Source organism: Gastrolobium bilobum, unplaced genomic scaffold, assembly GCF_033153095.1.
Source record: "Gastrolobium bilobum isolate Gb01-03AN ecotype WA unplaced genomic scaffold, APGP_CSIRO_Gbil_v1 utg24468, whole genome shotgun sequence".
Classification (NCBI taxonomy): Eukaryota; Viridiplantae; Streptophyta; class Magnoliopsida; order Fabales; family Fabaceae; genus Gastrolobium; species Gastrolobium bilobum.
The window spans coordinates 124,804-152,006 of NW_026898146.1; the positions used below are offsets into that span (position 1 = coordinate 124,804).

At 35.7% G+C, this 27,203-nt stretch overlaps 2 protein-coding genes across 2 annotated transcripts; one reads left to right on the forward strand and one right to left on the reverse strand.

Annotated features, from left to right (window-relative positions):
• The first annotated feature begins 974 nt into the window (after positions 1-974).
• Positions 975-5,623, forward strand: LOC133313201 (uncharacterized). The gene is made up of 6 exons (XM_061514535.1): positions 975-1,463; positions 1,533-1,576; positions 1,697-2,092; positions 2,183-2,210; positions 2,301-5,246; positions 5,420-5,623. The coding sequence occupies exons 1-6, from the start codon at positions 975-977 to the stop codon at positions 5,621-5,623; spliced, it is 4,107 nt and encodes a 1,368-aa protein (XP_061370519.1).
• Positions 5,624-5,915: 292 nt separating this feature from the next.
• LOC133313203 (LEAF RUST 10 DISEASE-RESISTANCE LOCUS RECEPTOR-LIKE PROTEIN KINASE-like 2.1) lies at positions 5,916-18,249 on the reverse strand. The gene is made up of 2 exons (XM_061514536.1): positions 17,430-18,249; positions 5,916-7,135 (listed from the first exon to the last, which is right to left on the reverse strand). The coding sequence occupies exons 1-2, from the start codon at positions 18,247-18,249 to the stop codon at positions 5,916-5,918; spliced, it is 2,040 nt and encodes a 679-aa protein (XP_061370520.1).
• Positions 18,250-27,203: the final 8,954 nt, after the last annotated feature.

Sequence of the window (27,203 nt, forward strand, 5' to 3'; positions counted from 1 at the left end):
ATGGCGGTCAATCGGACAACGAGGAAGAGCACTGGATCGCCAAACAGAAACGTGAGGAGGAGGAAGCGGCTCTTTTGGAGGGGCTTGGCCAGGAGGAGGTGGAGGATCCCCTCTGTCCAAGGTATGTGTTCACCGCGGAGGACCATCGGCAGGACTGTGAGAAGTGGCGTAAATCCTTGATCATCAAGATACTTGGCAAAAGATTGGGAGCCAGATTCCTCATTGCAAGGCTTCAAAGGCTCTGGAACCTGGTAGGTTCCTTCGAAACTATTGATTTAGACAATGGTTTTCTTCTGCTGAGGTTCCAAGAGGATGGCGATTATAGGTTCGTTTTGGAGGAAGGTCCCTGGATCGTTAATGATCATTACGTGGTCGTCCAACGCTGGAGGCCACTATTTGATCCTTATGATGACAGTGTGACGAAGATGGTTGTGTGGCTGAGAATCCCTGGATTGCCTATGGAGTTGTACATGGTGAGACATTTGTGGCGCATTGGTAACATGTTTGGCCGGACCATTAAGGTGGACAGAAACTCATTAAGGAAAAATGAATTCGGGGAAGCCATAACTGATAGGGGAAAGTTTGCTAGGATCTGCGTTGAGATTGATCTGAGGAGGAGCTTCCTATCCAAGTTTTGGATAGGTAACAGGGTGTTGCATGTAGGATACGAGGGACTCCATCTAATTTGTTTTAAGTGTGGTCTATATGGCCATAGGAAAGACCAATGCCCAGAGGTCCAAGCATCGGGGGTCCAGCAGGGATCTGAGGTCAGTACTCAGGGGAGGGAGGAGATTGTCAAGGTGGCAGAGGATGTGAAGGAGGAGGAGGCTTTCGGGAGTTGGATGGTGGTTCAGAGGTAGCCAAGGAGTAGAAAACTGAAGGCTAAACCTGTGACTCTGAAAGTGGAGTCTGGGAATGAGCAGAAGCCTCATAGTCAAGGAGCTCTTGGTCCAAGTACAGTGGTTACTCCTAGAATGGAGGAAGTGAAGGACATAGGAGTGGAGCATCAGAGTATTGGTAATGAGGCTAGTCATGGTTCTGGGGATTCGAATATTAACATGTTATCAGTTAATGAGCCAGTCATTGTGACTCAAGGAGGAGGGAGTGCTGGCACTGGTCAGCAGAAGAAGCTTAATTCTCCTGAGAGGGAAACTAGAGGGAGTACTCCTAGGGAGGGTAAGGACCGTGGCAAAGTAGGAGGGAAACCATATCCGAAAAAGTCTGGAGCTGAGAACATCCCTCCTAGTCCGGGTTCAGATGGCCAGATCAAAGGGGTGAATAAAAACAGAGGGAAACCCATGGCTAGCTCGGATGGGATGAACAAGATTAGTAGTGCTTCTACCAGTATTGCTAATAGGGATCAGGGTGGGGATCCTTTGTTAAGGTTGGACCCGGGACTTTCTGGACAGATTGGGAAAGTGGGGATTCCTATCAAGTTGGTGGGTGAGCCTAATGTCCACCAGGTATGTTGATTCTCTTTAGGGGTTTCCCCTTGTACAGTCTGTTATTTTTAGCTTTCATGTCTGTTTTAGCTTGGAACTGTAGAGGAGTGGGGAAGAGTGGGTTCCCTTCTCTGGTTAGAGATTTAAAATTCAGGTTCAAAGTCAGTATTTTGGTTTTGATGGAGGTTAAGATTGGTGGTTCTAGAGGTGAGGAGATTGCTAGGAAGTTGGGTTTCTCTAATTTCTTTAGGCAGGATCCGGTTGGTTTCTGGTGGGATCTGGGTTCTTTGGGACAATAATGTAGTGGAGGTGGAGGTGTTAAAGACTCACCACCAGGTTGTACATACTCGGGTGAGGTACCTGGGAGTGGGGAAAGTTAGCTTCATTTCTTTTGTGTATGGGAGTCCAAGAAGATTGGAGAGGATGGCTCTTTGGCTGGAGTTAGAGGCCATTAGCTTAGAGTTCCCTGGTCCCTGGCTTGTATTGGGAGATTTTAACTCATTTTTAAAGGCAGAAGAGAAAAAAGGAGGTAGAGAGGTCTGCTGGAGGAGCATCTCTGAGATGCAGCAGTGTCTCAGCAACTGCAGTGTTGATGATATGGGTTATAAGGGCCCTGACTTTACTTGGAAACATGGAAGACTGCATGAGAGGTTGGACAGAGCTTGTTCCAATTAGGCATAGAACATTGACTGGCCTAATTGCTTTATTTCTCATTTGTCGTTCTTTAATTCTGATCACAGGCCTATTCTCTTGTGTAATGAGGGGCAAGTCAAGCCTAGGGAGCACACTAGAGGATTTAAATTCTTGGCAGCCTGGTTAACAGATCATAGTTTCAATGAGTTGGTTAAAAAAAGCTAGGAGGAGGATGGTAGTTGGCTGCATGCTAGGGACCAATTTGAGAAGGATGCTAAGATCTGGCACCAGAATGTGTTCAAGGAGAATATGAGGAGGAAAAACAGACTATACTCAAGGTTGAATGGTTTGGATTCTTACAAGTATGGTAGGTATGACCATAATACAGAACTGTTGCAAAAGGAGCTTTGGAGGGAACTTCAGGCCATTTTGGTGAGGGAAGAGCTGATCTGGTTCCAGAGTTCAAGGAATCAGTGGTTGAAATATGGAGATAAGAATTCCAGGTTTTTTCACTCATCCACAATTGCTAGGAGGAGGCATAATAGGATTGTGACTCTGAAGAATGAACAAGGGGAGTGGATTGCTGATTCTGATATGCTGGTAAATATGGCTACTTCATTTTACCAAGGCTTGTTCAGTATTGAGGAAGAAAGGGATGGAGTGTTCCCTATCCAGAATGGCTTCCCGGTGTTAACTGATGCAGAGAAGAGAGTCCTTGCTATTAGGCCAAACAGGGAGGAAATAAGGAAGACTGTATTTAGAATGGGGAAATTCAAAGCCCCTGGCCCTGATGGTCTAAGTGCTGTGTTTTTCCAAAGCCAGTGGAATGTTGTTGGTGGGTCAGTTTGTCAGCTTGTGGAGGATATTTTTTGCTCTCCTGAGAAGGTGAGGGACATCAATGGTACATTTCCTTTTTTGATTCCCAAAAAGGACAGCCCTGAGAATATGAAAGATTTTAGACCCATTAGCTTATGCAATGTGGTTTATAAGATCATCACAAAGATCATTGCTGGAAGGTTGAAGGATTTAATGCCTCGGATTGTGTCTCCCAATCAGTGTAGTTTTATAATGGGAAGACAAGGTACTGACAATATTATTATTGCCCAAGAAGTTATTCATTCTACGAGACTTAGGAAGGGTAGGAAGGGCTGGATGATGATAAAAGTGGATTTGGAGAAAGCCTATGATAGGCTTGATTGGAGTTTTGTGGTTGAAGCCTTGAAGGACATTGGGCTTCCTGATTCTCTGGTGCAACTAATTTTTAGCTGTATTTCCACAGCCTCCATGAGATTGCTATGGAATGGAATGGCCACTAAGGAAATAATTCCAGGTTGGGGCATTAGGCAAGGGGATCCTATCTCCCCTTACCTGTTCGTTCTCTGCATGGAGAAACTAGCTCAGCTAATTCAGATGGCAGTGGAGACAGAAGCCTGGAAGCCTATTGTGTTAAGGAAAAATGCTCCACCTATATCTCATCTGCTTTTTGCAGATGATATCATCTTGTGTGCTGAAGCCAGCTTGGAGCAAGCGCATGTGATAAATCAGGTGTTAAGGGTCTTTTCTGATGCTTTTGGACAGAAAATCAGTAAGGAGAAGACCAGAGTGTTCTTTTCTAAGAATGTAAGCTTGGGGAGGGCTAAGGAAATTAGTGGATCTCTTGGCATTGGGATTACCCCAGATCTGGGGAAGTATCTTGGAGTTCCTCTTTTTCATAAAAGAGTAACTAAAAACACCTTCAGGAATGTTTTGGATAGAGTACAGGGAAGACTGTCTAGGTGGAACCAATCCTCTCTAACTTTGGCTGGCCGTGCAACTTTGGCCAAATCAGTCCTTGAGTCCTTGCCAGTGTACCCCATGCAAGCTGCTGTCCTGCCTAAGGGAATCTGCAATGAAGTGGAAAAACTGACTAGGAGTTTCTTGTGGGGCTCTTCAAGAGGCCAAAGGAAAACACACTTGGTTAGTTGGAAGAAAGTGTGCACCTCTAAAAAGGAGGGGGGTTTGGGTTTCAGGAATCAATCTCTGGTTAATAAGGCATTTTACATGAAGCTTGGTTTCAACCTCATAGCCAACAAGGACAGCATGTGGGTGAAAGTTTTATGCAGTAAGTATAAGGTTGGTGAGGGTTTTAGCCCTGTACTAAAGAGAGGAAGCATGGAGTCCAATGTCTGGAAAGGGATTCGGAGTGTGTGGGATCAAGTTATTGATGGCTCAAGGGTAAGTATTGGAGATGGTTCTAGCTCTTCATTCTGGTTTGATAGATGGGTACCTAGAGTTGGGAGATTGGTTGGCCATGCTTTAGCTGATATTCCCGAGGAGAGCTTAAATTGGAGGGTGATTGATTGTGTCCATAGAGGTGATTGGGATTGGGGCAAATTTAATAATTTTCTTAGCAGGGAGGCTCTGGTTGCTGTTGGTAATGTTAGTCCTCCATCTCATATGGCTGGTAAGGATAAGTTGTTCTGGACCCTTTCTAGCTGTGGATCCTTCAAGGTTGGCTCTGCTTACAGATCTTTATCCTGTCAGGGCATGAATGTCTCTTCTAAAAGCTGGGACACGGTTTGGAAGTGGGAGGGACCACAAAGAGTCAAGCTCTTTCTATGGCTGCTATCTGGGAACAAGCTCCTTACAAATGCAGAGAGATACTGTAGGCATATGTCTGCTGTTGATTTATGTCCTAGATGTAACATGGCTGGGGAAGATGTTGATCATGTGTTTAGGAGCTGTCAATGGAGTCAAGAGGTGTGGAGCTACTGGATAGAAAAGAATGAGTTGCCATACTTTCTGATGGCAGACTTGGAGTTTTGGTTAGATAATAATCTTAACAGAAAAGAAAGGAACATGGCTTGGAGACTGAAATTTGGAGTAATTTGCTGGCTTATTTGGAAGCATAGGAATGATCTGGTCTTTAATGGGAAGCATTCATTCCCCCACGAGATCTTTTCACAAGCCTCTTTGTTTGTGTCAAATATAAAAGTGGCTGAAAGCATCTTAACTATTGCAGGTCTGTCTGTTGACAGTCACGATAAGATCATGATCTGTTGGAGGCCACCCCCTGTTGGGTGGATCACAATTAATACTGATGGGTCATTCTCAGGTAATGGAGGCAGCTCATCTTGTGGTGGTGTTGTTAGAGATGAGGAAGAGGGATGTATTATGGGCTTCTCTAAGAGGGTAAGTCCTGTTTCTATATTGATGGCTGAATTGTGGGGTATCTTGGTTGGATTGGATTGGGCTTGGGAGCATGGATTTAAATAGGTGTTGCTGGAAAGTGATTCGATGTTGGCTTTGAATATTGTGAGTGAGGGCTGTGTATCCTCTCATCCCTGTTATTCGTTGGTGTCCAGGATCTGCTTATGATAGCTAAGGAATGGAAGGTAGTTACAAGTCATGTATATAGTGAAGGAAATCAGGTGGCTGATAGGATGGCCACTGTTGGAAGCCATGCTGATTGGAGCACACACTGGTATAGCAGCGTTCCTGTTGGTTGTGAGGAGCTGTTCCTAGAGGATAATAGAGGCACATTGATGCCTAGATACGTAGCTGTGTAATTTTTCTTTCCTTTATATAAAAAAAAAAAAAAAGGAAACTAAAATTCTACATAACTTCCAAGAATGAAAAGAAAAATGAAAGAAAAATCACAAGCTTTATTTTAGAGTGGAATATCACATGTTTTGTGAACATTAAGGTTGTGTTTGGTGCATGTTAACATCTAAAGATAAAATCTCAGCTGAAGTAACCATGAATTTATGTTGTGCATTTGGCTAGAAAACATGTAAAACCAAATTCATTACAATTATGAAGCAGAAGATATAATTGTATAAAGTATGAATAGAACTTTCCTCACTCAATATAACTTGTAGAACCAATAGAATCATCACAAAGAGTTTGGTCTGAGTTGGTTGTGAGATCCTCTTGAATCATTTCGTCTGGATATAAGGAAGGTTTTGGTGGCATATCAATGTTCTCAAGTTCTCCTTCCAGCATCTCTACTACTTTGTTCATCGAAGGACGATCACTTGGTTTTAACTGTATACACCATAATGCAACTATGAACATCTTTTTAGCCTCATTATTCTTTTCATTGGTAATATCTTCCATTTCCATCTCATTTTCTCGGCTTAATTGATCATGAATCCAAAGAGGAAAGAAAAGTTCACTTGAATGCTCTGCTTGTTTGTTCAAGTTTTTTCTCCTGCTTGCCATTTCCATCAAAAGCATTCCAAAGCTATAGACATCAGCCTTGTATGATATTCCCCCAATATTATGGTAGAATAATTCAGGGGCCATGTATCCAATTGTTCCCCTTGCTGCTGTCAAAGTAACAATACTTTTGTCTATAGGATAAAGCTTTGCGAGCCCAAAATCTGAAACCTTAGGGACAAAGTTCTCATCAAGAAGGATGTTATGTGGCTTGATATCAAAATGCAAAATTTGCATGTCACATCCTTGATGTAGATAAGCAATACCACGAGCCACTCCAAGAGATATTTCATATATTTGCTCGTAAGTTAAGGAGATACTATCAGCTTTGGAGAAAATATATCTATCAAGAGAACCATTGGGCATGAATTCATAAACAAGAGCACGTTTTGATGCCTCAACACAAAATCCAATAAGTCGAACCACATTGGCATGATGTATCATTCCAATAGTTGCGACTTCACTAATGAATTCTTGCCCGTTAGCCTTTGATTTACTCAACATCTTTATGGCTACAAATGGACCACTGCGAAGCTTTCCTTTATACACCATGCCGAACCCTCCTTGACCAAGCTTTTCTTTAAAACCTCTAGTCATCTGCTTTATTTCTTTGTATGAGTACCTTATTGGCATGAAGGTATTTCCTTCCAAAAACTCTTCGATATTATCATAGCTTGATGTATGTCTTCTTCCCCATTTATAGATCAACACTATAATGAAAGCTACCACACCTAATAGAAATTTGACAATAAAGTATGGTAGGGCATACCTTCCTGTGTCTTTTCCTATTTGAACTATTTCAACTATTAGAAATCCATCGTCGCCCACACCATCATTCACGCCAAAAAATTGCTTAAGTCCTGCGTGGGTGGGGGTATATATCACCCCAAAACTGATTATGGGCTATTCTGATGATATTATTTTGCCATCCCAAATTTTCAAATGAAATACTCTCAGGTTATTACAAATAAATAGGAACAAAAAACTGTTAAAGTTACGTATCAATTGAAAGTGTCGAGTAGAATTTTTGTAAAACCGTTGCAATGCATCTAAGACTAAAATTATAATAAAATTTAGCGCATACATTTTTTTTTTTTAAAGTCAGAAAATAAGAAAAGAAAAACAAAAAAGTAGATGTAAAATAGGAAATACTTGTTTAAATGTCCCTTTCAAAATTCAAATTTTAACGAACCATAATTTTTTTTTACAACATAAATTATAAATTTTCACTCTCGAAAAGTACCATAACTTGAAGTTTTCTCTTTATGTATAAATATTGGTCAATTTTTTACTTGAGTTTTTGATATATTTGTAGATTTTCTGAGTTAATCTTGATTAGAAAATATTAAATGATATATAATCAATGAGAAATTAACATTATATATAGAAAGGAAAATACATTCCATAGAATAAATCCTTACCTTTATAAATACCCCTGAAGTATAAACCTGTAAGAAATTTTTGTAATGTCAACAAATTGAAAAAGATAATATTATACGGGATTAACTTCCTCTTGTCACAAGAGATAACGCAGGAGATAAAAGTATCTCTTGCAACTCCAAAACGACGTCATTTTGAAGTTTAGAATAAAAAATAAAGGGTATATTAGCGAAATACATATTAAAATAGGAAATTGAAATTTTCAAAATACCCTTTATTTTTATATTAAACCTCAAAAAGACATCGTTTTAGGATTGCATGATATAACTTTATCTCCTGTGACGAGATAAATATTTTTCCCATATATATATATGACAAGGATCTATTTACAATTTTTTTTACAAATTACACTAAGTATGACCGGTCATACTTAATGTAGTTTGTAAGAGTTTGTAAACAAAAAGTTTGTAAATATAACATTCCCTATATATATATATATATATATATATATATATATATAAAGTGGTATTTTTGCTTATCTTCCTATATTTTAGTATCAAAAATAGAAACTTAAGGAAGTGCTTTACAAACAAATGTATAAATAGAACATATTTCTTTATGATTTTTTATGTCCATTATAACTAGTTATTTCGGTTTTCTAGGGGTGGTTTTAACTATAACCTCATCTCTATTTATCGGTCTGAGTAAGTTACGACTTATTTGATTTGAAATTTTGAAACAAATTGAAAATTGCTACAGTAAGGAACTTTGGGATAACCAACAATTTTCAATTCTTGGTCTTAGAGTAAGCTACACTTATAATATTGATTATTAATTCCAATTACAAGTAACTGACTCTAACTGCCCATATATAAAGGTTTAGGGTCAGTTAGATACAACTAGAATTAACAATTAATATGGGATAATCAGCAAAGGGAATAGTTTAATCACCTCTGGGATGGTCTAATGATATGGAATGCAAAGGTTGATAGGTAAAGAGTGGTTTCTTTCCTAATTTCCTATAATCCTTATCAGGTACTTAATGTTTCAAATAAGGTGGGATCTTCTTACTAGATCAACTAGGGTCAAGTATCCAGCTTTGAAACTGTTGCCCCCCAATTTGATTGTCCATGAAATTGAATTGTCGTGTTGTTTTTCGGTCAGGGTGGGTAATTATGACCGTGTAAGAGTTTTGAGTCCAAACTCGAACTACCCATCGATGCACGAGATGGTCTAGCCTAGACTACATTGATTAATAGCTTGGACTTTAGTTGCTTTTGTTGTTGTTTGGTATGTGAAACCAGTGCACACAAAATGAAAAGGTCAATTATACAAGAGTTTTGATGATAACAAACAAGCTTAGAAGCAACTTCAAAAATAATACAACTTGCAACAATCAAAAAGTCCAAGTAAGCAATTCAACAAGACAACGAGAACAAATCATTCAACACACATGATTAAGATCAAAGATCAAGATTGCAGCATATCCTTGATGGCTTAGATTTAAATGTAAAGGTAATTGATTAATGATGCATAAATGAGCTCAAAGGATACTTAACTCTATGCATCCATTATCCATGACATTAATCACTTGAAAGCTTTAAAATTTATGAAAAAGACCCTTGACATATTTCGTAACCTCAAAACATTTTCAACAAGTCAAGGAATTACATTAAAAGTGATTAAAGGCAAGTTGGAATGCTTTACAACTCAAAAAAGTTGTAATCTATATGTTCTGTAAAGAAAGTATTTGAATACTTTCTTGACTGTATTCGAATACTTATGCTATGAACAAAGTATTCGAATACCTTAAGAAAAGTATTCGAATACTTATTGGGCAGTAAGTGTTCCAACGGCTATAAACGACTAGTTTCGTACCAACACATATATAAACTTATTTATTGCAATTCAGAACACCAAGAATTATTGTTCCATTGATTTTGCAATCATTCTTGATTATTCTCATTGAATCAAACTCATTCATTACTTGTTCTTATTCATATTGATCATAAAATTCCTTTGAGCTTCATTCTTGTGTCATTAATCAATACCCATAAGCTTCAACTTGTATAATCTATACTTTAAGAGTACAAATCCATTTCTAAACACTCTCCTTCTGTTTATTTGAGTTGAGGGTAGTGAGACCCTAGTGAAAATGTTGTTCATAGCCTAAGAAAATGAGTGGAAGTGTAAGGGTTTCAAGAACCAAAATTCTTGAAGGTTGTAGTGGTTTAGCAAGCACCCTTGAAGCTTGACCATTAGTGGAAAGTTGATCGAACAGCTTCAATCTGGACGTAGGTCACGGTGGTGGTAATTGGGTCATATCTAAGAACGCCAAGTCATGTGTGATGGCCCAGCCCATTGTCTCAAATGGTTGGCTCATCAAGCCCAGGACATTGGCCTTATTGGTCGACCCCTTGGCCCATGGTTAACCCAATGGGCCCCAAGGCAATCGACCTAGTTTGGTGGGTGGGAGTTGAACTAATGTTTGGAAAGTCATTCAGGAAGGCAACAAATTCTCTTCATGTAAATGGGTCGGTCGTGCCCCCTAGCAGCATTACAGTGTTAAAGGCCTTAAAATGATCATAGGAGGTCTTTCTTGTCGTTGTATTTCTTAGTTGTGGTTGTTTTAACCTCCTAGGATACGGAGAGGCCATCGATCAAAGGGTGGTTAACTTGCAATGCAGATTGCTCTTAGCCAGCTCAAAGTTACAGATTGTTGAGTTCTTCATGGGATATATGTCTGGTTCCTTACAATTGACCCTTGGTTCTATATGGCATGTTGGTCTAGTTGATCCTGGTTTTGGCATTAGTGCTTATTGTCCCTAAGTTCCTGTTGTAAATAATAATTATTTAGTTATTATTTAGTCATTTATTTGTTGTATTGGGCCAAGCTCATTAGGTCAAAATTAGGTCAAGTATTCTCTATAAATAGAGAACCCTTTGTACAGATTATACACAATTTCAATAATATTTCAAATACCTTTTTTCTTTCAAGTTGGTATCAAAGCTCTCGATCCAGAGGGCTCTGCCTCCGCAATTACCTCCGTTAAAACAGAAACCTTCTTTCTTAGCCTCTTGCCGCCATTAGCCGCCACCGGAAAATTTTTCCGGTGGACCTTTTTGACCAAGAAGACCAGTTTTCAAATCCTTTTTCTCTGATCTATCAACTTACTGACGTGTTGTAATCGTTTGACGACCGGATCTTCCCAAAACAACACAAGGCCGCTACTGTTCATCGCGTTTTGGACACTTTTCCGGCGATCTTTCAACTCCGAACGGCCACAGAAAGGTTCGAGACCGTCGGACGACCTCGCCGCCGAAATTTCAGCTGCGAAAGCCGCCGCACGCGCTCTCACGCGCCGCCACACTCCCGGAGAGTGAGGCCCACTCGCAGACACCTCCACCGGCGCGTGGAGGCGCGTGGGCCACTTTTTCTAGCTCCAGCCAAAAAAATTTCTGATCTTCTCCTCATCCTCTTTCTGGATCTGTGCTCTCCTCTCAGATCGGACGTCGTTTGGTATTTGTTTTGTGATTTGTTGGCTTCTTGGAGCTTTTCTTTGACCATTTTCTGTGCAGTATGGCCTCTTCTCAAAGGAGTTCTTTTTCAAAATTTTATGATGGTACTTCTTCTAGACCTAAGAGAGATGATCGATGGTGTTCTTATTGTAAAAGAACAGGTCATATCAAGGATTTATGCTTCCGCCTTTATGGAAAGCAAACTGCCTTAGAAAAGATGGCAAGGTTGCATGGTCAACCGCATTTTACTAAAATAACTTCTGCACCTAATGAGACCCAACCTGCATTTCGTCCAGATGAGTTAGAACGGCTCCGAACCATTCTTGATTCTATGAGTAAGCCATCTGATACTAGTGCTTTGACTATGACTAGTATGAGCTCCAAAACTTATTCTTTCCTTTCTTCATGTAATGATTTTAAACATTCTTGGGTTGTTGATTCTGGTGCTATTGATCATATGGCTTGTTGTGCTGACTCTTTTACTTCTTATCATCCTACCATTGGAACTCATACAATAGCTGAAGCTTATGGCTCTCATACATCAGTTGCGGGTTCTGGTGACATAAACTTACAGCAGTCCTTACATCTTAAGGATGTTCTTCATGCTCCTAAACTCTCCACAAATCTTCTTTCTATTCATAAAATTACAAAAGATTTGAATTGTACTGTAAACTTCTATCCTACCCATTGTGTTTTTCAGGATCTCACCACGGGGAAGACGATTGGTAGTGCTAAAGAGTAAGGTGGGCTGTACTATCTGGTGTCACAATCTCCTGCAAATAAAGTAACAGATCACATCTTGATGTCTCATGGTCAATCAACTGCTGATTCTTTGATTTGGCTTCATCATAAGCGCTTAGGTCATCCTCCATTTAGTTTACTCAAATCTTTATTTCCGCCATTGTTTTTGTCTAAATCTGTTGAGTCTTTTCATTGTGATGTTTGTGAATTTGCTAAGCATCATCGTGTGTCTTTTCCTTCTAGTATTACTAAGAGTGTTGAACCTTTTGATCTTATTCATTCTGATGTTTGGGGTCCCTCTAAAGTCCCTCATGCTTCTGGAAATAGATGGTTTGTTTCTTTTATTGATGATTGCACTCGTGTAACTTGGGTGTAATTAATGCGTGAAAAGTCTGAGGTACCACAACTGTTCTTTCAATTTTATAAAATGATTGAGACCCAGTTTGGTAAAAAAATCAAGAGACTAAGAACAGATAATGGTACTGAATATGTTAATCACAGTTTTTCCCAATTTATAAGAAATAACGGTATGATTCATGAACTTACTTGTGTTGACACCCCCCAACAGAATGGGGTTGCTGAAAGAAAAAATCGTCACCTTCTTGAAGTGGCTCGTGCATTAATGTTTCAGACACATGTACCCAAATACTATTGGGGAGATGCTATTCTTACTGCAACATTCTTGATCAACCGTTTACCCACTCGGGTACTTGACCATATAAGTCCTATTCACTCTATGACTTCTTTTTTCCCTTCTATTCCAACTATGATGAGTCTTCCTCCACGAGTGTTTGGGTGTGTTGCTTTTGTTCATGTTCATAAATATCATCGCAGTAATTTGGACCCTAGGGCTATCAAATGTGTTTTTCTTGGTTATGTTCCTGATAAGAAAGGCTACAAGTGCTATCACCCTAGTAGTAGGAAATTTTTTGTTTCTATGGATGTTACATTTCAGGAATCTGAGTCCTTTTTCCAAGGTCCTCATCTTCAGGGGAGAATCCTTCACCAAAAATCTCATCACCTCCCTTCCTTGAGTTTGAATCCTCAGTGTCTACTCCTTTACCTATGTCAGTGTATCCTCCACCTGGTCCTGTTCCTCTTGTGTATGTTCCTCCTGTGTCTGATCCTCTTGTGAGTAATCCTCCTGTGACTGATTCTCCTGTGATTGATACATCAAGTACACCAGAGATACGAAAGATTATGACACCTGAAAGAAGGAAACAACCTACATTGTCTCAGCAGCAACCTCAATCGTCTGAACCACTGGTAAGTCCTGAATCTCATATTTCTGATCATGATGTTAATACTTCTGATGACTTACCCATTACTACTGATTCTGATGATTTACCCATTGCTCTTAGAAAAGGAAAAAGAGCTTGTCCCAAGAAATCTTGTCTCTCTTGTCCCTCTTGTACTCAATACCCTATCTCCCAGTTTGTTTCCTCTGCTAATCTTTCTGTGCAGCACAAAAGCTTTGTTTCAGCACTAGACTCTATTGCAATCTCAAAATCAGTACATGAAGCCTTGAAAGATAGGAATTGGGCTCAAGCCATGCAAGAGGAGATGAATGTTTTGGAGAAAAATAAAACATGGGAGGTTATTGATAGACCCAACGAAAAGAAAGTAGTAGGGTGCAGATGGGTTTATGCCCTGAAATATAATTCTGATGGCACTCTTGAGAGATACAAGGCTCGATTAGTGGCCAAAGGTTACACTCAAACATATGGCATTGATTATGAAGAAACCTTTGCTCCAGTTGCAAAGATGAATACAGTGAGAATCTTGTCATCCCTTGCTGCCCATTACAATTGGGATATAAATCAATTTGATGTGAAAAATGCTTTCCTCAATGGTGAGTTAGAAGAAGAAGTCTACATGGAAATCTCGCCTGGTTTTGATTCTGTGAAGGGGGAAAATAAAGTTTGTAGATTAAAAAAGGCCTTGTATGGATTGAAGCAGTCACCTCGTTCTTGGTTTGGTAGGTTTACTAAGGTTATGATGACCTTAGGATACAGACAGAGTCAAGGAGATCACACTCTTTTCTTCAAGCACTCCCAAAATTGGAAGCTTACTGTGCTCCTTGTATATGTTGATGATATTATTATCACATGTGATGATTTTATGGAGAGACAGATTCTGCAAACACGGCTTGCCTCTGAGTTTGAAATCAAAGACCTTGGGAAACTGAGATATTTCCTAGGGATAGAAGTAGCTCATTCAAGCAAAGGAATTTTTATCAGCCAGAGGAAATATGTTTTGGATCTTCTCAAAGAAGCAGAAAAGCTCGGGTGTAAACCCTCTAATACTCCTATTGAGCAGAATCACAAGATGGGCTATGAAGAAGAGAGTCCTCTAGTTGATAAATGACAATATCAACGGCTAGTTGGGAAATTGATATATCTGGCCCATACTAGACCAGACCTAGCTTATGCTGTTAGTGTTGTCAGTCAGTTTATGCACGATCCAAAGGAAAAACACATACAGGCAGTAGAGAGAATTCTTCAGTATCTTAAAGGTACTCCTGGTAAAGGATTGTTGTTCCGACGTGATGGCAATCTATCTTTAGAAGTCTACACAGATGCTGATTATGCTGGATCCGTGACTGACCGTCGTTCTACCACTGGTTATTGCATGTTTCTTTGCGGTAACTTGGTGACATGGAGAAGTAAGAAACAAGATGTGGTTGCCAGATCAAGTGCAGAAGCTGAATTTCGAGCTATGGCTCAAGGCATTTGTGAGTTACTGTGGCTGAAAATTGTACTTGATGATCTCAAAATAAAATGTGAGGGACCTATGAAGCTGCTATGTGATAATAAGTCCGCTATTTGTATAACTCATAATCCAGTTCAACATGATCGGACTAAACATATTGAGGTCGATCGCTATTTCATCAAAGAGAAACTTGATAGCGGGTTGATTACCACTCCATACATTCCCACTGGGCCTCAATTAGCTGATCTATTAACAAAGGGGCTTCCTTCAGATAGATTTCAAGAACTTACTAGCAAGCTGGGAATAATAAATATCTATTCCTCAGCTTGAGGGGGAGTGTTGTAAATAATAATTATTTAGTCATTTATTTGTTGTAGTGGGCCAAGCCCATTAGGTCAAAATTAGGTCAAGTATTCTCTATAAATAGAGAACCCTAGCAAGTTCTTGAAATCTATCTGAAGGAAACCCATTTGTCAATAGATCAGCTAATTGACGCCCAGTGGGAATGTATGGAGTGGTAATCAACCCGCTATCAAGTTTCTCTTTGATGAAATGGCGGTCGACCTCAATATGTTTAGTCCGATCATGTTGAACTGGATTATGAGCTATACAAATAGCGGACTTATTATCACATAGCAGCTTCATAGGTTTGTACAAATTATACAAAATTTCAATAATATTTCAAATACCCTTTTCTTTCGAGTGTTCCCAAATTTCATCTTAGCATTACCCCCACTCAACCAACCTCCGGCCAACTTGCCCCGGGAGTAGCATCTTGGAGCTTGATCCTCATTGGAATTTGGAACAAAGCCTGCGTTAAAATAAAGGTATGATTGAATTAATCCCCCACTGAGACTTGAAGCGGAAAGATTTTGTCCTGAACCAGAAATAGTCTTTCCAAAGATCGAACTTATCCTTGGGGCACACTACGCGAACCGAGTATGTCACCCCTTGGTTGGGAGTTGAAATTTAACTGAATCCTTGGGGCACACTCCGATCCAATCGCAACAAAAAGCACTGCATCAAGCGGTGCATGCGAGCTTCATTTATAGTATAAAAAGTCCTAGAACAAAGATAAAGCAAGCTAGAGAAGGGCAAGGAAGAAAGGGAGAGGGAACCGAAATGCACCATATATACTCCGTCAAGGGGTAAAAAAAATTGAAGTGCTATTAGTAGCAAGCGAGCTTTCAAAGATGGAGAGATAGGGGGAAATGGAAGAATTAGCTGTTGGTCATTTATTATGATTGTGATCTTTAATTTTTTTTTGGATATAAAATTATGGTTCTGAGATTATAGTTTAATATAAATTATTTAAACCCCTTATAACTATCCCAATTTAATAACTTGTGGTCTTTAATTTTGATTCGAAGATTGTGAGTGTATCTTATTTTTCATGATATATGAGTCATATATGTCCAAAGAAAAACAGCTGAAAAACACAATAATGAAAGAAAGGATGGAATTCTTACGTATAATGCCAATTATGTCGAGTAATCCTGAAACACCTAAAAGAAAAATTCAAAAAGAAAATTAGGGAACTAAATGAACACTAATAAAAAGAATTTTATATGATCTTACATACATATACAATTGTTCTGAATTACATGCATATTAAGTTATATTTCAAAGTCGTTCAAAAAACTGACTACAATATATATATGTGGGGTTTGATTTTCTCATGTTGCATGAGAATTCAATTCTCATGTTGTGACTCAACTAGAGGTAGTCCCACATTTATTAAAAAAAGAAAAAGAAAAGAATAGCTTTGCACGTAAATCGAAGGGTCACAACATGAGAATTGAATTCTCATGCAACATGAGAAAATGTTTTCCATATATATATATATATATATATATATATATATATATATATATATATATATATATATATTGGTAAATTACTTTGAATATAATATTAAATACTTAAGAAAGTACTGCTTTTTTATAACGATATAATAACAGATAATTAAATTATAATATTATGGGTGACAGAGATAACCTTTTGTACAAAACGCAAATTAATTTTGATTGGTGTTACCAAACAAATTTGCAGTACTTCTTATAGAAAAATTCAGCTGAGAAACTTGAATTGAAACTATTTGCTGATGATATCGAAACTATAACAAAACGTAAATTTTAAGTTGTACAACTCTTAAATTTTGCACACTGTTTTTTACATCACTCTTTCATTAATATTTTAAGAATGGAAAATCATTTTAATTCATATTAAAAAATCATGATATATCAAAAGATGAAAAAAAAAATGTTAAACAATATTTTCCATGTAAATGTTTGGGAATTGATATGTGAAGAATATTCTTTCCCAATAACTGATATAAAATAACTGTTGCACATAAAAATAATTTGAACTTGACCCACATAAAGAAGTGTATAATTGAAAGTTACATGAGGTATAAAACATGTTTTTTTTTTTTAATTATTCAGGGAAATATTTCTGTCATATTACATGAGATAATTTATTTAATGCAATATATATAAAAATGAATGGAAAACATTAAGTAAAAAAAAAGTGGATATTACTAACTTTTTGTGTATTGCATGAGACAAAATAATTGAGAAACATATTTCTCAATTATTTATTATCGTTTTTTTTTTTTGGAAAATTAACATGAATCACTAATAAAAGACAAATGTATATATTTACCCAAAAAAGACAAATGTATAATTATTGATAATCTAGTAGGAAAAATAAAATAGAAAGCGCTCAATGCAAAAAATTAGAAAGCTATAAAAAAAAAAAAATAAATAAAAATGAGCGTGAACGAAATTATGTGCTTGTTACCGCAACTGTTGGTGAATATGAATCCCCGGAAAACATCACGACAGTTTGGCAGCGGGGTACATCGGACCCTAGATTCATCCAAAAGCGAGCAATCATTTCCCTTTCCGCAGTGTTCGTCACAAATAAAATGTCCCCAAAACAGCCAAAATCCATAGGCCAGCAAGTTGTGGATCTCATCATAGGAAAAGTTTTTATTGTAATAGAAGTGGCGGTCTTCTTGCAATGTCCTCGAACTTGCCAAAGAAGCCACCTTCAATTGGCACCCAACCTTGATGTCCATCGCATTAAAATCTAATGAATATTCATGTATCAGAACAGCATAGAAGTGCCCTCCAGTGCCACAACGAGTTGTATCCACCTTCACATATCGACGATCATTAGTTATTGGTTTGGTACAGTTGAAGTATGCTGCTCTTCTATGTAAGTGAAGCGCACTCAAAATAAGCGGATTTGTTCTCCCCCGGTTAATATTATCACTGAAATTGGTAGAATACAAGAAATAACGGGGGATGAAGGAGCAAGTAGTGTCTTCCACAACACCCGCGTCACTCACTCTGATACTGTAATCCGTGTAATTGATGTGGTGAACGAGGTATTTCCCTGAAAATAGAGTTAAAAATGTTGCGTTGTTCTCGCAATCTAGTTCGTACCTCTTGTTGCCGCAGTGTGATGGGTCACCAGAGAGTCGAAATGGATAACTTATGTTGGGAATATTGCCACAGGATGAAGCAGGACAATCGTGGGTGGATAAGGCAGTACAAAAACTTTGTAGGAATACGAAAAGAAAGGTAGCTACAGACCATATTGCTCTCCTTTCCATCCTTGTCTGGATCAGATGAAGTCGATGATTCAGAGTCTTTTGGAGAATTTAATTACCTGGGGGCATTTACACTAGTGATTCACTAACTTAGCATTAAAAAAAAAATTAATGTTTATCGTGTGCAAAGATATAAAATTATCTTTTACATAATTATAAAAATATATAGCATTCACATGGAGCCAACTGAGAAGGAGAGAAAAATAAAAAAATATGAATCTCATATACTTTTATGAATGTGTAAGAAATAATTTCATCTCTTATAAAAAAATTTTACAAAAATAATTTTATTTCACAGTGGAGGCCATGTGTCTTGAGATGGCGTTCACACTTCACAATATTTAAAGCATTTTGGAGGCCTAAATTTTGTTATTTTTTTGTCACGTTTTGTTTTATTCTAATACAGAAACAAATCAGTCAAAGTACTCCAATCTTGACTATGGTCGCGAGCTTAAGAAAATAATTTACTTTGGAAGCATGGATGCCTCCACCTCCACGTGATTCCAGTTGTAAAGGAACTGTTCAATCTTGAACGGTGTGGAGAAAGGAAAGCCCACGAGGCCCATATTATTAGGGGAAATGATAGTTAATTATTTCGATTAAACTAAAATTTTATGAATAATTTTAATGTACTGTATATGACTTGAAAAAGATTATATTCAATCAACCATTTAATGAGATTAATATTTTATGTGATTACTAATATAACAAAATTTATTTATCAATATAAAAATACATAATAGTGTAAAAGAATTTGTAATGCAGTGTTTCAAAATTAAATTAAATTTTTTTCATTATAATTTAATTTTTTTCTCAGAAACTTGATTTTACAACAAGATAATTAAAATCTGTTCTTTCGAAGATGGTTAGTTGTACTTGCATTAACCGCTTTTGATTCAAAGAGAGAAAAAAAAACCATTTTTCGTGCAAAATGCATGAATCGAAATGTGTTAGCGATATTATTATAGGAAAAGTGTTTGCTTTTTTAAATTACACAACTTATCATTTCACTCTCACAAATATGTGGAATCCACATCTTTATATTTTTTTGTCCATTCTCTCTTCTTTTTTATCTATCTTTTTCTCTCACTTAAAATGACACAATTTTACACCCTTTAACATGATACACATTTTTTCCTATTATTATATAAGGAAGTGTTACTATCCATGAACAGGAACACTTTGCCTTTGCCACTCATGTTTTGGTACTTCACGAGGAATTCAGATTAGGAAGCTTTAAGAGCGGATAAATGATATCTGCCACAAATAAAGAAAGGATAAAGAAAAAAATATTATGGAATGAGAGAAAAATATAATTGGGATCCACTACCTTTCTCTCTTCATGGCAGATAACGTTTATCTGCTTAAGCAGAAATAATATTCCCATTGAGATTATAAAAAAGTTAAGAAGAATTTCAAATCAATCCTATGCCTCAACAACTACTCACTCAAATGCGGTGACGCGAACTCAGCTAATTCTTCACTCATTATAAATAATGGAACCTCCATAAAAGATACTCATATATTCCTTACCACTTAAAATTTCTTGTTCCTTTTAATGCTCGAGCTTAGGGGTGCTAATGTGTTATCATTGTTGTTAAAATGTAGAGTCTATGTAGAAACCGTAAGAATGAATAGAATCATAAAATCGTAAAAGCGTAAATGAAATATAAGAATATACTTCATACCAAAAAAAAAAACTAAATATCCAACATATATAAATTCAAAACGCAACAATACATAAGTCATCACAACTTTAAATTCATATAAAAGAAATAAAATTAGAAAAGAGATTCAACATCTCTAATAGAAGACACCAAATAAATTAAAGTTATGATTAGAGACTCATAATGGTTTGAGCTTTTATCACAATGCTTTACAAAAAGAAGCACTAAAAAAATAGTTTTAGCTTTTAATACAATGCTTTACCACCGTTTGAACAGGTTTTTGGATCAAGAAACATAGAAATGGTCGTTTCTATCGAGTCAACTCGATGTTTTAACAACATTGGGTGCTGCTCAAACCCACATGTTTCTTTGTAATTATTGTAGAAACATTTTGTTGCACCTTTGAAGAACTAATAACCCCATCTCCTATGTCCAGAATATTCCAGTGGACTTTCATCATATACTAAAATTAAGAGGGCGTAAAAATTTCTCCGATTTAATCTATCATTAATATTCAATGTCATAGAGCCAAGCTCCAAATTAACATTACGTATTTGATTATAGATGGATATAGGCTCAAGAATTGTTGAAAAGGCCCGGCAAAGTGTATAATTTTAAATATTAAATTTTTTATTTTAATGAATACTTATTAATTCATTTTTATATGAAAATTTCTTATATGCAACATAATTTTAGCTAGCTGGCGTTTTAAATTGTGCACCATATCTTGCAAATATATATTGCAAAATGTTGTTGGTTGTTCTTTTCTTTTCTTTTTGATTTTGAACCTAAGAAAAAAATATATATTTGAAGTACATATTTCAGGCAAAAACCAGAGCCAGACAATTATAAAGAAAGGTCTAGCTTAAAGCCTTAAACTTGAAAAAGCCTAGCCCTTATTGCTACTTCTAAAGACGGGTGTTAGATACAATTCAAATAAGCTAAATATATATATTTTTCAAGTAACGCCATACACTTACCATCAATAATGTTTATCACATTTACAACAATTTAATTATAATTAATTTTCGTCAATCTAACGGTTATAATTTATTGGGTTTATTAAAAATTAATAATTAATTATAAGTGTGACCCAATAATTTTCAATAAATTATAACCGTTAGATTGACGAAAATCAACGATGATTAGATTGATTGTAAGCATAATAAATTTTTGTGGTGGTAAATATATTGTTTCCCATTTTTCAATCCTTTACTGAAAAGACCTATGGGGTTTTTTTTTTTTTTTGAAAAGTCATACTACGAAAATGTAATTACACTCCATTGTTTGTAAATATGGAGTAGAAGTTAATATACACAATAGAGCGCGCTACAAAAATTCAGGCATTTAGTGGAGGTCATATTTTCATATTGTGGAGGTCTTTGACCTCCCACAAAAGACATTTGTGGCATTTACCCAGACCCCAGTTCTGCCTTCGCCACAACATAGTTTGTGGGGGTTTTTTGTGCAGTGCCACAATTTGATGAAGTATTTTCTGGAGGTTCGAGACCCCATAAATATTGCACTTTCTGGAGGTTTAAGACCCCCCACAAACGTTGTATTATTTATTGGGATTTAGTAACCTCCACAATATCCCCACAAAATTCATCATTTTCTAGAGGGCATAGACTGCTACAATTTATTTATTATTTTGGCATATTTAAACCTCCACTAAATACTAGTTTTCCAAATTTGAAAAGTGTGTATATCATAATTTTGGAATTAGGCCCCATCACTTGATTTGTTAGCCAATTCATTATTTATGCTTTTTTTTGGAGGTTACAAGGAATTGAACACAACACCCTACACTACACACACTCTTAACACACACACCCCACACCACTAGGCTAACCCTAGTGGTCAATTCATTATTTATGCTTGCACTTGGTTAATACTTTTTTAAATAAATAAAAGTATAAATATACTCTAACACCCATATACTATAATATGAAGTTGAATTAATGTCTAGCAAAACAAAAACTTACATAATGTTCTCTTATCTAATGAAGGGCATAACAACATTCATACTAGAATATGTCTCACTATAATTCTACACATTAATAAAATATATAAAGTTGATTCAATGTTGTGTAAATGAGAAAGAGTGGGAAATTTACAATTATCCACAACAAAAAACACATATAATAAATCCATTTTAAAACTCTAAAATCCATACGAATCTCTAATGATGCACTTATCACTTTACAGAACACAAAATCATAACAAAAATATTGAATTCATATAACCCAATTCAAGGGTGATTACTATCTAATGAAGACCTTCCGCGTGTTGGGATAGCTTCTTCACTCCCTTCATCCTGTGAAAAACCAATTTATTGTACCCTTTTAGCATGCTTAAAAGAATGAGGCACTTAAACTAATAATATAAAGTTCAACATTAATAATAAAATGTATGAAATCATTACCACTGGAGTAGAAGTGGTACCAAACAAAGCATTCAACTCTGGAGGAATCTGTCCTTCCTTCATTTGTATATATGCAGGTGTTGACACGTGTCACAAAAAATTAACAATTTAATCGTAAAACTTCTGAAGGTTATAACTTTTGACTCGGGTATCCGAATCGGGTAATTTTTTTTGATTCCACATAACTTTTTGAGATCTACGTAATGACATCTCATTTGACATATTTTATCTCTCACAAACATAATTTAAATTTGTAACAATGAGACTTTATCTTATAATCGTTAGATTGTGATCCAATAAATTAATAATTAATAATTAATTAATAAGTGTGACCCAATAAATTATAATCGTTAGATTGATGAAAATTAACGGTTAAAATTTAGTAGTAACAAGTAATAAGAAACAAATAGTAATTATAACATTTCCTTTATTTATTTCTATAACAACGGGAGACAATGTAGTTTAATATAAAATAAAAAGAAAAGTAATATGACAATAACATGCCCCCAAACAATACGATAATATAATTTATAAAAAAAATTATATTTGATTAAACTCCCAAATCCTAATAGTAGGAGTGTTCATGAACCGATACAAACTGATTCGAACCGCAATGACTGAACCGAAAAATCGATAACGGAATAAACCGAAAATTGAAAAATCGAAAACCAAAAAAAATCCGCAAATTTTAATTAGATTGGATCGGTTTTCGGATGAGTTGATGAAAACTGATCCAATATATTAATTTTCCTCTACCTAATTGAATTTTTCCCCAATCATAGCCCAAAAATTTCTAAACCTAACACCTGTTAACCCATCAACTACTCCCAAGAAAAAACCTAATCACATCTCATCAACAAAATTTCATCTATATAGAGCTTCGTATCTCATTGCCCAAAAAAAACTTTATTATTGTTTATTGATGCTTTTGTATTTCAAAAAAATATATTACAAAGCCAATATATACAAAAGATGTTATTTGCATAATAATCATGAAACAAATTTTACTATTTTCAAAAAAACCGAAAACCGATCCAATCCAATCCAAACCGAAAAAAAATTGGATTGGATTGCATCGGATATGAAAAAAATTCAAATCGAATGGATGATTAAATGATCAAATCGAAGGTATTGGATCAGATGATTTTTGCTTCCAAAACTGATTCAATCCAGACTGCGAACACCCCTAACTAATAGTGTGTTAAGTTATTAAAAAATAAATAAGAGAACATAATAAAAATAGTAAAAAGATCAGTAAAATTGATAAGTAATATAATTTGTATGAATCATTAAATATAAATTGAATAATAATGAAGGTAAAAGTTTTTATTTTCATATCGATATAAGTTGCCATCATTAATTTCAGACCACGACTTTTAAGATAAAGTCTCATTGTTGCAAATTCAAATTATGTTTGTCAGAGATTAAATATGTCAAATGAGGTGTCATTGCGTAGATCTCGAAAAGTTATGTGGAATCAAAAAAAAATTACCTGATTCGGATACTCGAGTCAAAAGTTTTGGCTTTCAGAAGTTTTACGATTAAATTGTTAATTTTTTTTTTTTGGAAAAATAATGTGACACGTGTCAATATCTGATGAGTGACGCCTAAATTAAACGTGACTGCCTCTTTAATGACGCCTAAATTAGGCGTGATTGGTGACACCCAAATTGGGCGTGATATTGTGCAATAAATGTGTAATTATTTTTAAAACAACCATAAATTCATAATTTTTTATTTAAAATACAATTTATCAATTTTTTTACCCACTATCCGAGATTGATAATTATGATTAGTAGTATAAATAGGTGGATTAATATTAGGAAAAAATATTTCTCCTGTGTCACATATGATAAAGTTATCTTCTACCCAAAATTACATTGTTTTGGGGAAAAAATATAAAGCATTCTTGAAATTTTGCTCTTCTCTTGCAAGATGAATTTTCTCAAAATGCCATGCATTTTTCCCCCAAACCTTGAAAGGTCGTAATTTTAATGTTGCAGTAGATAAATTATATTCCGTAACAAGAGAAACACAGAGATAATTTAATTCAGAAGCATCTGACTATATTATTATATGTTTTTTTTGCAGTAAATTTGAACATGAAGACATTTAATGCAAAAGACTCTTGCTAAGATCCCAAATGCAAAATTCCCCTTAAACATATGGTGCCAGACTTCAGTTTCCGGTGATCAGGCAATCAAAAAATAAAATCAAAATTGGGTATGAAGGTAATATTTCACATTTAAGACAGAATTTTAGCATGAACAATTGGATGCACAAATCAATAGTTATGTGTAACATGACGACAGTGATGTTATTATGCCTAAATCAATCTTTTATCACATTTCTCAAGCTTGAAAAAAAAAATCATTGAATTTTAAATCTAATCTGGCTGTACACGGTTATTTGATTTAAGCATTGCACCTTCCGAGTAATAACTGGTGTGCTATGAATAAGATGTTATGATAAATAGAACACCTATTCTTAAATCATAAAATAGTGCTTAAATCAAATAACAGTGATAGTGCTTAAATCATATATAACAGTGATGTTATGATAAATAGGATGTTATGATAAATAGAATACCTATGCTTAAATCATAAAATAGTTCTTAAATCAAATAACATCCTATTCATAGAATACCAGTTATTACTCGGAAGCTGCAATGTTTAAATCAAATAACTGCCTTCGAAAAATAGTGCAATGACACACCAACTGAGGGTAATAATTAGGTTAAAAATGTAATTTTACATGTTTTCACCGGATGCCACAATGTAGATTTCTTCTCAGACGTTCACACTAATTAAGTTATATCCCCTACATTATACGAAAGTAAGTCACATCCCCTATCATAGAAGTGCCGAAGAGAACACAAGAAGGAATGATAATGGATAGCAACTCAAATAATCTCGCTTCAAGGTTAGTATCTTATTGCTGCTTCATAATGTTTCCTTTATACTCTGTTATCTTTTTTTATGCATGACTCATCTTATACGACCCTAAGTTCCGCCCCCTACATTATACGACAGCAACTCACATCCCCTACCCATAGAAATGCCAGAGAGAACACAAGAAGAAATAAGGTTAGTACCTTATTTTTGCTTAATTAAGTTTCCTTTGTTGTAGTACTCTTCTAATAAGAAGTTGCAGATCATTGATTTTCCTTTAAAGAACCATATAAACCTTTTATTACCTGCACAAATGTGATGCTCTGTGTTGTTGTTGTCAACTGGATGAGTGCTTGTTTCAATTGTAGTCATACTCTGTAATTCTTCTAGTAGAAGTTGCCGATGGTTAATACAACTTATGTCTTGTTAGTATATAGTATGACCTTGTGACTTCTTAATATAAAGGATTTTCTTTTAATGTCTTGTTGTCAACTTGATAGTGCTTGTTTCAATTACAGTCATGCTCCTGTAATTCTTCTAATAGAAGTTGCATATGGTTAATCCAGCTTATGTCTTGTTAGTATATAGTTTGAACTTGTGACTTCTTGCTAAATAGGATCCTATAAAACACCTCGTTTACTTTTGATGTGTTGTTTCTTTCATTTGTGAACAATATCATGAATAAGTATTGTGCGATTGGTGAGTCCTACTAATACTGATGAGGGGCTTCCTATCACCCAGTCCTACTAAATGATAAGGATATGCCTTATTAGATCTTAGAATTGGATATGAAACTGTGGAAATATCGAGAACCTGTAAATGCATCAAGGCTAATTTTTCCGAAAATTTGGGTAAATTTTACTAATGCTATGTTTGGTTGATAGTAAAATGTTTGGTAGATTTTTTTATCTCTATGTTTTAATAATGGGGACCACATCTCTTTGTGTCTATCTCTCTCTTGAAATGACATTAGTTAATTACAAAAAATAAAAACAACAAAAATTGACATAAGTGTGTATCGCACACGACACGCGCACTTTACAATCTTTGAAAAACCAATGGCTGTGCGTGCGCACTTTTGATTTTTCCGTGACCTAATTTTCGTGGGACATTCTATGAAGTATAAAACATTGATATTAGACGACTGTATAAGTTATATCCCATAAAGAGTACCCAGAGAAACATCACGGAGAACACACGGAATAGTGATGGCTAACAACTCGACTATTCCATGTTTAGGGTACATGCATATTTGTTAAAATCTTGATTTATTATTATGATTTTATGTTTTTATGATTTTTTTTTATTAAAATAATTTTATCAATATTTCAAATGCTTTTAAATTTTTATGATTTTTTATAATTTTTTTACCTTACAATTTTATGTTTTACTACTTTTTATTTTCCTTTCAATTTTTCTTAAAATCTCAATTTTAATAACATTTTGTACGTGAGGCCATTATTGCTGCTTCATCAAGTTTCCTCTGTAGTCGTACCTTTTTTAGTCGTCTACTTTTGATATGTTGTTTCTTTCGTGTATGAAATATCTCAGGAAATAAGAAGGGTTTAAAGAGTTATGAGAAATTACCATTAAATTGTTAACATTTTTGACTGCTTTCATGACACTAGTAACCACCCAAACTTGCAAGATACTTTCAGAGAATACCATGCTATAATGACCTTGATTGTTCTGACCATTCTAATGTACTTCCTACTAATGGTGTTTCGGACAGTGCTAGAGTTCCATATTACCAGCTTTGGTCCAAGCTTAATCATACTCTTCCTGGCATGTGTTGTATCATTCTTAGCATTTACTGTTGTTTCATGGATCATTGCGGGTATCACTTTGGCCTTATGGATCCTTGTATTTATAGTTTTTGCCACATTTAATTACAAACAAGAGCTCAGTAATATGACTGAGCGTATTCATGAAAAACTTCAGAGATAGATTGAGAAGGCAGAGAGTCCTCGGTTG